At 40.4% G+C, this 12968-nt stretch overlaps 1 protein-coding gene across 1 annotated transcript in view; it reads right to left on the bottom strand.

Annotated features, from left to right (window-relative positions):
• Positions 1–12968, bottom strand: part of cdh13 (cadherin 13, H-cadherin (heart)) — a 456544-nt gene that overhangs the window by 208349 nt on the left and 235227 nt on the right. The window contains exon 7 of the mRNA XM_050074237.1: positions 5968–6112. Within this exon, the coding sequence (XP_049930194.1) occupies positions 5968–6112 (145 nt within the window). The remainder of the gene's footprint in view (positions 1–5967; positions 6113–12968) is intronic.

Raw genomic sequence — 12968 nt, 5'->3', positions numbered from 1 at the left:
GCACGTTTTAAAATACATTTATTTTATCAATTAGTTATTAACTTTTACTATTTTTAGCAACTTGCCCGATCGGGCAAGTGAGTTGTTAGTTTACATGCCCGACCTTGAGTTTTACTTGCCCCGGGCAATCGGGCAATCCTTATTGTTGAGCCCTGCACTTACTTACTGTTTGTTATGTAAGTTGAGACTTTGCTAAGTCCCGTCCCTGGACTCAGACTTGCCAATCATAACGTAGCATCGGGCTGGCTCAGACCAGGGTCAGACGAAAATACAGCTGTGCTCCATTGACTCTAATGCAGTCGTTTCAGATGTCCTTTATTTTCAGGCTGGTTTTGGGGATTTGGAGCTCAGTCTGACATCCTGGATATATCCTTCAAACACATTTTGTAGACCTCTCTGTCTGCTTCTCTCTGGAATCCACACTTCATTTTTCCAAAAATATGATATAATTTCTTCAGGGAGTGCTGTTAGTTACAGTGTCGGCTCCACGCTCACTCCAACAGCTGGCTTAGTGAAAGATCAATTTTGTGGAGAAAACTTCGTTTTTCTCACATGGCTCTACAGTGAACAAATAATCCAAAAAAACAGAGAAAAATTTTGATGAATCAAAGTTAAAGCAGTCTGCATCCAAATTCCCACACAACCTGCCCAGTATAATCCAAGTCTCTCTTTATCCAGTTGTATGCTTAGTATTCCCCAAACACGTGTATTTTTGCTAAAACCTTAGCATTTAAAACACTTCTATAAACGGTCTCATGCACTGATGAGTAGCGCGGTGTGTTTGAACACTGTTCAATACAGAGTTCAAAAACTTGCCCTTCCCAGGTGTGCTACTTGCATGTCTAAGTGTTTTAAATGGTAAGGTTTTAACAAAATGCATGTGTTTGGGAAGTACTGAGCATATGGCTGGATAAATGAGAGTTCAATTATACTGCATGAGTTGTGTGAGCATTTGTAAACAGGTGTTGTGATGTAGTTTTGCTGCTATTTAACGTGGACCACTTTTACTCTGATTTAATTATGAATTTAATCCATTTTTGGATTCTTTGTTCACTATGGAGACGTGAGAAAGACAAAGATAAAATGTATTCCAATTTAAGGGAAAGTAAGAAATTGTGAGAGAAAGTAAACAAGTAGTGAAAATTTCTCACCAGATAATTTCAAACACATTCATTTTTGTTGCATGGATAGTTGAGATTGAGTGATTGTATGCCCAGTATTAAAAGTACTAAAATTGATATTTAACGGCAAGTGTAGGGTACTACATTAAGTAAATGCTCAGGCACTTGATAGCCGTTAAGGAACAAATAATTTCATCAGTGTGATCCAGGGAGATTGCCCACTATTGGCAACATCCATCCATCCATCCATTTTCTAACTGCTTATCCTCTTGAGGGTCGCGGGGAGGGCTGGAGCCTATCTCAGCTGACATTGGGCGAGAGGCAGGGTACACACTGGACAGGTCACCAGACTATCGCAGGGCTGACACATAGAGACAGAAAACCATTCACACTCACATTCACACCTATGGACAATTTAGAGTCACCAATTAACCTGCATGTCTTTGGACTGTGGGAGGAAGCCGGAGTACCCGGAGAAAAGCCACCCTGACACGGGGAGAACCCATTGGCAATAGAAACAGAACAATGCATGAGTTGTGTGAGAGTTTGCAAGCAGATGTTTTAGTACATTTTTACTGTTGTTAAACGTGGCCCCCTTTTACTCAGCGTTATCAAGAAGTTTTTCAGTGTTTGGATTCTTCATTCTCCATGGAGGCATGCAACAAAAATAAAGTTTTATTAACAAATTCACAGTTAAACATAGCGGGTAGTTGTTATAATAATGATCAGTTTAAAGGTGAAGTATTCCATTAAATAACCCAATTTTCATGTGTTTTTGCTGCAGAAAAGTGAATCCAGATATACGGGCCAGTGTAGGAAACCATTCAGCAATAAAAGCCAAACAGACCCTGACAGTGAACGGCGACAGTGTAACTGCCTCCTCAATTCTCACCCACGCATCAGGTCATATATAACCATTGTGAGGTGGATGACAGTCATTCACACCACAGCTCTACGTAAATTGAATAAAAAAAACAGTGAATCTAAATCTTAATTTCCCCTGCTTCAAAGACTGATACACACATGCACAAACAATCAGCTTGTTATCAAGGTGACAGCAGGTTAGCAAAGTAGAATTTTCCTGAAATAGAAATGCTGTACATTCAAAGAGCATTTATTTATATTTCAGCCCAGTGAGGGCACAGCTGTCACCATGATAGCAATGGTGATAGCGATGACAACAGCTCAGAGCCTAAAAAAAAGCTGCTGTGACAAAGTGACAAAAGCATCTAAGAGAACGTTAAGAATTACAGCAGGAGCCAGAGGTGAAGAGTCTTCTCAAAGGCTCTGCCAGCCTTGCCTCAAAATGGTTCATTTTGAAACACTTGACCATGAGAGGGGGAGAAAAGGTAGTGCAGAGTCCCCCACTATAGTTCATAAAGTAACATCTGTCTCTATTTATCGACCATCAGAATAAGGTAACTGCCAAAAAACTTGACAATTGATAATATAAATGGTATTTTGCTTTCCAGTTTCTTGGAATGTCATATAAATTCAGACACAGAGATGAAGAGGAAAAGCGGGGAGAGGAGAGAAGAGGGGGAGGAAGTACCAAATTTAAGGTGTGAAAAATCACAAGAAACAAGAATGTGGTGGAGAGACATTTCCAAACCAAAATTATATATTTTTTAAGGTGGATTTACTCAATGAGTTCTGTCTGTTTTGCCACAAATAAGGGCAGTTATAGATCCTGTACTGAAAACTGGTATCTAGCTGTGCGCTTCAATACCCAGACTATTTAGTATGCCAAAAAAAAGAGATTTAGTATGTCCCTATACATAGTATGCCAAATGCCATACGCCAAAAAAATACCAGGATGTCCTTCTGCATTCAGTCACACATTGTAGTATGCAAGCCAGCATGCTTCTCTGGCTATTTGGACCCACAATCCTCTGCACAGCAGAAGACATGTCACGTTGACTGAGCTGCAAACAGACGACAACTCACTGACAATACCTGTCATTGAAGATAATTGTATGGCTTGACCATGATACAAAAAAAAGCCTCAATGACAGATTACAGCACATTCAAGTGAATGGTGACCAGTCAAACATATAGTAATAATAGGAAAAGGAATTGAACAGAATAATCATAAAGGTACCAGTAACAACAAAAAGACATATCTACAACAATGACAGAGATATGCTTGTCATTTTTTTTTCTGTCATGAATATAATATGTGAGAATCAACAACGTATGCAGTTATAACTTAAAAGGTAAAGGAGCTGTATGTGATATTCACAGTATTAATATGGCAGCAACAACTAACTGCTATGTATAGATATAGTGGAATAATGGCATCATGACCAGAGAATGAAGTCATGCTCCCTCTGTGTGGGTTGTAATCTGAATTTCTCCATGTATTTTTTTGTGGTAAGCAGGTCTGGCTGCTTGTGCATGTTAGTGCATATGTGTATCCAACTGGCTAGCTCATTGCCTATGCTTTGCGCTGTGTTCATTGGGCGGTTACCCCTGATATTGGGACACTATGGGCTCTGTCTGCACTGTTGCTGTTGTTTTGCATCATATGGAGTTAACACTGTTGGCTGCTGGTCAACTTCCATACTGAGAACTGTGTCCACACAACTCATACACTCTGAATTTTACATAGAGTCCCTTTAAAAATACATACATTGCACAGTAACAACAGCAGAGCGTTCCAGGTTGACCTCTGCCTCTGGTGAGCTCAATGAAAGGCGTTTTGTTACATCTCCAAGGTAATGGTGATAACATTGATGTCTGCTGCCTTCAAAATCAAATACTTTTCTTTTTATTTCAAATTTACACTATGGACCGCAACAAATGTATGTGTTAGAGGGTTAAAGTTCAAGGCAAAATGTTGTGACGAAGTAGTATGCCCCAATTGTATGCACCTCCATGCAACAGTAGGTATTTTGTAAGCGCAAGTGTAGCACATACTGAAAGTAAATAGAAAAAGTATGCGATCTTGAATGCAGCATTGTATACTACTTCAGTGGAGTTCTTTTGGCTCTACTGAAATTTTGTCAGACACTTTGTAGCCACGGCAACAATATGTATAGATTTAGAAATAACATTAGTGGTGAAAATTAATCATCCAGTAAAGCAGCAACACCTCCACGATTACATAGCGGTAATAGTAGTGACATCACACACTTGCTGAGGGATGCCTTGCTGAATGCTAAAATGGCAACCTGAAATCACACCACTGATTCAAGAACCCTGTCTGCCTGACTGTATAATACCTTCAGGTTCAAGTTCATCTTCACAGACACAAGAAGATACATGTCTGCAGAATACACTCAAACGCAGCTCAACAAATGGTAAACTTCAAATTTTTGGAATTCATTCCACCAAGTGTCAGTGTCACACTATTTCAAGGCGCTGTCACAGAAGAGAGAGGAAGGGTAAAAAGAGGGTGTAATAAGTGTGATATGAGGATATTTACGGCAACAGTGAGCACGGCGTCCTTAAGTTATTCTGATGACATAAGATTGTGTGTGAAAAATGAGACAACACAAGCACATTAAACAAACAAAAAAGGTTGCTTTCAGCCCCCTCATGGCAGCACTCGTACAAAAGAATATATGGGGGAGTGGAGGGCAGGTGGTGCCACAGTCTATCACACTGCCACAGGTAGGTTTGGATAGCCTTTTTCCCTCAATAAATGAAATCATCATATAAAAACTGCATTTTGTATTATTCAGGTTATCTTTGTCTAATATTAAAATTTGTTTGATGATCTGAAACATTTAAGTGTGACAAATATGCAAGAATAAAATAAATCAGTAAGGGGGCAAACACTTTTTCACAGCACTGTATAATGATTCGTTAGGGTGCTTTTTACACCTGCCCTGTTTGGATCAGTTCAAACTAACTAACTAAGTTCGTTTGCACCCTAAGTGTGGGTTGTTTGGGCAGGTGTGAACACAGCAATCACACTCGGGTGTGCACCAAAACAACCGGACCAAGACCTTCTTGAAGAGGTGGTCTTGGTCCGGTTACAAAAGAATGCTGGTGCGGTTTGTTTGTGGTGAGAGCGTGTTCCGACCTCGATCCGCACCAACTGCACTCACATTACGCATTGTTTGGGTTAAACAAGCATGAGCACGTTCAGGCTTGGTAGATTATTAATGTGCGCCTCCTCCTGCACTGCCTTAATATGCACATTTGGTGCATCCAATGCTTTGAAACATTGTTTTCTAGTATGAGCTGCGCCTCGTTTTCAAACTGTATGGTTTGCCTAAAATGAACAATGACAGCAATATAGTCCACGATGACCAGCGCTAAAATCAGCCCGCATACAGTTGTCCCTCCATTGTGACATTAGGAAGTGTTGCATGTATCTCGCAAGTGTACTCTTCTTCAACGTTTTGTTTACTGCCTGGATTATTCCCCCATGCAAATTCTGACCAATCAAGAGCAGCTTTCTTGCACAAGGCATTTGATCTGGTCCGCTTGTAAATGCTGCCGTGAGAACACAAACCAACTCTAGGCAATTATGCAACTTTGTAACAAAATTAGTCCCTGATTCAGACCAAAGCAAGTGAATTCAAGGTCTGAAAGCATCATAAGGTGCTGAGGTGAACTGCATGGAGTTCGGCGCTCTAATCAAAGATATTTGTCTTGCACTGATTTAAAAATGAAAGCATGTACAGTGTGTTTTTTGACTCAATCACTGCAACAACACATAAAAGCTACCTGGCTCAGGACACAAATGTAGATATCATCGACACAACCACACCTCAGCCTAAGATCACAGACATCTCAAGTGCAGCAATCATAGTGTGTGTGATATTGCTGTCCAACTAAATCCAATAAAAGCCCAGTTCTCTCCAGAGTCCTTCAATATAACAATGACACCTACCTGTAGGGGATCCCTCGAGCACCTCTCCTGTGTAGCGTGTCTCTTTGAAGATGGGCCGGTTGTCATTTTGGTCGATGATGGTGATCACTAGCATGACCGGTCCCTCAACAAGGTTTCCAGCAAAGTCTGTGGTTGAAACTTCCAGCTGTGAGGGGGTGAAAAGATAAAGGAGTTTATTTCCTGTGGTTAAGATAGTGTTCTTGGTGTAACTCATATTTATAGTAATCTTTGTAAAATTATAGTTGACTGGTTCAAAATGTGTGCTGTTCTGCATCCAGCTACAAAAAAATCTCACCAGTCTACTAATGAAAAGACAGCCACAAGTAAAAACAAATTGAATCTGCCCTTCAAACAGTACTGCAATTCACAGTATCTCCTTCCACAAATGACAATCATGCCTAATAGCTGAATTCTCAACATTTGTCTTCAGACAGATAAACAGTTGCAATCTCTTTTGCCAGTAGTGGGCAATTTTCCCTGGATCTCAATAATGAAATTATGTGTTCCTTAACAGCTATCAAGTGCCTGAGCATTTAGTTAATATAGTATCTTAACACTTGGCGTTAAATACCAATTTTAGTAGTTTTATACTGACCATGCAATCACTCAACCTCAAACATCCAAGCAGCAAAAAGGAATGTGCTTGTAATTATTTGGGGAGAATTTTTCACTACATTTGTTTTTTTACTTCACCTAAACTTGATTAAATTGCGCCCTTGCATACATATGACTCTCCAAATTCCTTTACAGGCACTACAAGATATAAAACCATTGCCCATTAAAGGAATACTTCATCTGCAAAATGATAATTTGTGTATCTACTACTTACCCAGTCTTGCATTTAATTCATGGAGAAATCTTTGTTTCGTTCACTTGAAACACATGATCTCATGGTGAATGAAGAATCCAAAAACTGAGAAGTCTTGATGAAGTCATAGGGGGCCGCATTTAACAACAACAAAACTATATCAAAACATGCGTTTACAAACTCTCACACAACTTGTGCAGTATAATCCAACTCTCATATATCCAGTCAAATGCTAAGTACTTCCCAAACACACAAATTTTCACTAAAACTTTTCAAAGCACTTCCACGTATGCGTTTGAACTCCGCTCAATGAGCAGAGTTCAAACACACACGCTTGCCCAGGCACCACTCGTATCTGGAAGTGTTTTAAATACTCAGGTTTTAGTGCAAATGCATGTGTTGGGAAAAACTGAGAATGTGACTGGATAAATGAGACTTGGATTATACTGCATGAGTTCTGTGAGAGTTTGCAAACACATGTTTTGATATAGTATTGCTGTTGTGAAACACTGCTGCCTGTTAATCTCATTCATCAAGAATTTTCTCTTGTTTTTGTTTGGATCTTCGTTCACCGTAGAAGCATGAAAGAAAAACAAAGTCTTCTTCACAAATTAACATAACGTGGTGGGTAACTGACAAACAAATGATCATTTTGTTGGTAAAGTATTCCTTTAAGATTACTCATCTCTTCCTCTCCTCCTCTTTACCTCTTTCACCTCGTCTGCTCCTCCACCAAGGGATCATCCATCGGCCCACATCACATATTTATGCATTCAGCTTCTCCCTACTCTGCAGTTTTACTAGTGATCCCCAACGGTTCACCTAGGGGACGATGCCAGCTCAACAGTACAGTTAAAATATGCTCAATATCAATTTGGCAAATGAGCAGCTTTTAATGAAGAGTGGGACAACCCTGTCCTTTTTAATCAGCCCATTTAAATACTAAACAGATACTACTAAAGCCCAGCCTACTAAATAGATACTTAAGATCACCATGTAGTTGAAGTATATAGGGTTAAAAGATGCTCTCTGTATCACCTGACTCTAACCAGCTGCATTGTTGTTCAGCTGTTATGTATAATAATGGTAACTCCTGTTTTGTGCTGGAGACAAAGAAAGGGTTTCAGGTTCAACACACACATCTCTTCTACACTCCTTTTTCTTGCTGACAAGCTCCTCTTGCTTGCGGCTAGTAGCTGGTCAGATGTCAAAACACAGTGTTCACGATGCATAACAATGAAAACTTGACTTCATGCGGAGAACAGCACTTTACTGACTAATACTGGGACCCTTCGAGACATATTTGCTACCTGTATTCATAAATATGGGTATAAATTCTAAATTGACTTAACACACTATTTCACTTGCAAGACTGGAATTATCGCCTTGCAATTGTATGCCTCAGCCAACTATCAAGTTGCAGTTACAGTTTACACCCATGTCTGTCCTGACTCATATGTAACAATGACAGTTGACAATACCTCAAACATGGATGTTGCTGCAAAGAAGCTACAATTTCTAAAACGTGGATGCTTTACACGTTTTCAACCCGGCAGCACAGAAGATCTACACAATCAGCACAGTTTCAAGGTGGACACATAAGATTACTGTCACAAATTTAGTATCTGACCTAGGCTTGTCACGATACCAGAATTCCAGTAGTCGATACCAATACCAGTGAATTTCCAGGATTCTCAATACTCATTCCATACCACGATGACGGCGCCACTGGCTGCGCACATGTGAGTGATCAACCGTGACAACATGTGTGTCAGCTTCCTCGAGTGTATCAAGTGCAGAGCGATGCTGGTATATGACAGCAAAAAGATGGGGACCTCGACACTTAAGAGGCACCTGATGAAGGCTTGCCATGGAAAGAAAGAGGAGAGTCAGCCTTCAATGTCCACGTTCGTATCCTTAAAAAAAGTTGGGTTTAAGCCAGGCTCGGGCTCATAATTACAGTTAAAGGGACGGGACGGGACGGGACGGGCTCGGACAGAACATGCACGGGCTCGGGTGGGGTTGGGCTGGATTTTTTGGGCCCGATCTAAGCTCTAGCACTTGTAGAAGCCATTGTTTCTAGCAAAGACGATGGAGAACAGGCGTTCCTCTTCAGCGCTCGTCCTCGGCACAGACTGACGCGCGTATACGTCGGTTCTGACAGGAATCGACACAGCCCGCTGAGGGCAAAGTTGCATCCAGTACTTACGGTACTGAAAAAAAGACAGGTACCGACATATTTTTTGCGTGTTGGCATCGACTTGGTACCGAAGTATCTGTTCTCATGAAAACCCTAATCTGACCAAGTGTCTACCCCTCTGTTACTGATATATGGCGTTAAAGGTCATAGTGACCTTAACCTTTGACCACCAAAATCTAACCAGTCCTTGAGTCCAAGTGAACGTTTGTGCCAAATTTGAGTGATTGAGATATAGTTTTCATGAAAATGGCAAGGACTTAAGGTCATAGTGACTTTAATCTTTGACCACCAGAATCTAATCAGGTCATTGCTGAGTCCAGGTGAATATTCCATCGAGGCGTTCTTGAGATATGGGACAGACAGATGGATGGATTGACAGACGGACAGACTGACAAACAACCTGAAAACATAATGCCTACAGTCACTGCTACTGCTAGCACAGAGGTATAAAAACAGGAAAGCTTTTCCATTAAGGTGCTACATGTGGCCTTATTAAAAGTACCACTGCCAAATTAATTGGAATGGCTTAGAGTGATTACAGTAAAAAATGAAACCATAGTGGTGGGCTTTATCTTGTTTATTAAGCAAGCTTTTCTCAGCGGTGATCTCTTTTGTTTACTGCAATTATACAAATGAATGTCTACGTATTGATTTTGAGGCGCTATATCTAGCACATTTGGGTGCAATGAATTAATGGAGGCTACAGGCTGAGAAAATGAATATACTAACAATATGCATATGAAACTGCACTTCAGAATGCTGACTGACTGGATGCATAATAGCTTGTATGTCGCCAGTGCTTATTGTCACAAGATTGTCACCACTTTTGATATAATCTAAGCATGTATGCTACTAGAAATCCTGTCTGCAGATGAGACCATGCACCCTATGAAGTCAGCGATCTGTATCCTATAAGACACCATATGTAATGACATTACCCCCATTCCTATCCTAATCTGTGGCTAAAGAGATCACTTCACTTCCTTTATTAGCGCTGGAGCAGGGCTGGAGAGATTCATCAGGGGAAGAGAGAGGGAGCAAGAGAGGTCCCTCCTTTATCTGTAGCATCACATTACCAGCCTTTCCTCTTCCTATCAGTAATGCATGACATCACGCAACCTCTCTATCACACAGGTCATCCCACTCCTCTCCCTCTATCTTGCTCCTCTGTCCTCCTCCTCCTTTGTCCTCCTCTCTGTCCGTCACCATGGAGCCTGGAGCATATAGCGTAATGGCAGTAATGGCACACATGCAGCTGAACTAAGTGTTTTAGGTGTTAGGAGCCTAATGGTTTCATATATCATCTCATCCTCCTCTTTCTCTCTCTCTGCCTTGAGAATATACCATGGGAGGCTATTCATGAGAGGGACCATTTCCCCCTCGGTCTCCATCCTGCAGAACTGCTGACTCTCAACTAATGGTGTTCTCAACCCAACGTGTATTTCCATCCTATCCACTGATCAGCTCTCACACAGGCTCACACACGCTTAGAGGTATACTATGAGGATGAAACAAGCGTACAGGGATCTGCATGGCAAAAGAACTACTGTCCTGTGCCAACAAGCATATGTACGCATGACTTCACTCACCCACACAAACGCAAACACACACGCATTAATACATACACGCACTCTAGCTTTTTCTTCTCAGCACGTCTGAGCTGTAATGAGAACATTAGCTGTGAGGTGCCTCGCATCGCATCATTTGAATGGGGATCACACCAACAACACAGCAATAACCTGTTTGGCAGACGGAGGGAATACATAATCAAACACATATCGTCTCATGGCAAAGACAATGGTGTGATCTTTCAAACAAAGCCAGCCATGAACAGCTCTGGATTTGCATGACTTTCTTTGAGGTATACATGACATGCAAATACAGAAGCTGCTTCCTGAAACCACACTGCATATATAGTACATGTTCATGTGACAGTGTAATAACTTACATAGATATTGGTATGCAGAGTAAACTGTGTAGTGGAGTGCTGATGGAAGCTATGTGAAGGTAAAAGCAATTTGCAACCAGAAAAAAAATGCACAGTGATTAGACAGCTTGAGAAAGTTTTCAGGAACAAAAAAATAATATAAAAATAACATTAAAGTGAGAAAAGGCTCTTTGTTAAGTTTAATGGAGTTGCAAAATAGAAGAGATGTTGGCTCTGGTATTTTTTTCTCTGCTGTAAATTCGTATTTCATATATTTCAACACAGAAAAACAGGACTCTTTTCAATATTGTAGATCAAACATAATCACCAAGTTATTTGTTCTGAGAAATCATATTTGTTTTTTGTTTTTCTACCATCGGTTTGGTATGTTGGATGGCTCTAAATACTCATTAAATACCCACAAGCCTTGGCAGCCACTGTTATGGACAAAAAAAAAACGTTGCAATTTCAAAATGCTTTATCATTGCACTTGGGAGCAGAACTCATGTAGAATCTGAAAGCAAATGACCATAGATTATATAAAAGAAGTGGATGTAGCCAAAAGCGAAGCCAATGCACAAGTGCCTTAAACCTGCAGTCTTTCTAATGGCCAGCAGGAAGAGACTCCACAGGTTGCAAAAAGAATGATCCCCATTCCAATGCTCGTCTTGAACTTCAGCAGGTCGTCTTGACCATGTCTACATGCCTAAATGCATTGAGTTGCTGCCACGTGATTGGCTGATTAGCTATTCCTGTTAATGGGCAGTTGAATAGATGTAACTACTAAAGCTGGCGAGTGTATAGTGTATGGAAGTGACAGAAGGTGCAGATTGTAACACTGGTTCTCTAATTATCTTATTTAAACTGCTACCCATCATTTTGCTCCATGTAACAGCATTGTGTGCTTTCTGGTTGGGTGTTTCTTTCATACATGCACCTTGGGGAGTCCTAATTACCTTCTCTACCCAGGCTTCTGTACCTTTGACTCTTAACCAAAGAACCAGACACTGTCTAACACAGTTGCCTATCTTTTGCACTGATGATTCAGCCAGGAGAGTTTTGTGCCCAGCCAAGTGATGAAGGCGTTTCGACTGTGAGTCACCAACTTTGTCTTTGTAGGAAATGAGTGTGACATTTACCGACAGAACCAAAGGTGCCCAAAATAGCTCCACCCACTTCACAACACTGTTGGCACTAGTGTTAAAGTTTGATTGACGTCTGTCTGTGCCGATAAATATGTCCTGCTACAAACAAATAAGAAAGTGTAAACATTATTTGATTAGGAACTGCAAAAATTGTATACTATAAATATAGAGAGCATACTGTATGTGATGTGGGACTGGGACAAAACTCCCTCTTCTTCTTTTTCCTTCATGCATTACTTGTCACTGACTAACCATATGTTTAAAAAAAATGATTCTACTTACAGTAGCTCAGTGTTTTGATGTAACTGAGCCAAAAACACAGAGAAGCAAAACTGAAATGTTGCCTGAAGTATATGCAAATGGTGATAAATGGCTATAATCATTTTTATACCTTGTCTCAAAACCATAATCTTTTACAAAGAACATTTTCCTCACCCTGCAGGCTTCATGTGAAATAGTGAGTCTGATTAAACAGCTGTCTTTGCAACAATGGGAATATTCATCAAACAGAATTTGGTAAAAGCTGCGCGCCATTTCTCACTCTACACTCATCCTTACACTGCTTCTACTATACATGCCACTTCTCCTCCAATAGCTCTTTTTGCACTTGTATAAGAAGAATGCTGACTGGTCCTTGTTGGCTGGGTTCTTGTGCAAATCCCCACCTATGCACCCACCCTCTCCTCTTGGAGATGTTTCCATAATGGAAAACTGCACAGAATATGTGCATATGATTCTGTTTGTGCATGACAAATATAAAAGTGGAGAAAGAAAACACTTTTTTTCAGTATATATCTATATATACAGTGGTGTGAAAAAGTGTTTGCCCCCTTCCTGATTTCTTACTTTTTTGCATGTTTTCCACACTTAAATGTTTCAGATCATCAAACAAATTTAAACATTAGTCAAAGATAACACAAG

The sequence above is a fragment of the Epinephelus moara genome, chromosome 20 (genome assembly GCF_006386435.1).
Source record: "Epinephelus moara isolate mb chromosome 20, YSFRI_EMoa_1.0, whole genome shotgun sequence".
NCBI lineage: Eukaryota > Metazoa > Chordata > Actinopteri > Perciformes > Serranidae > Epinephelus > Epinephelus moara.
This window is presented reverse-complemented; position numbering and strand designations above follow the sequence as displayed.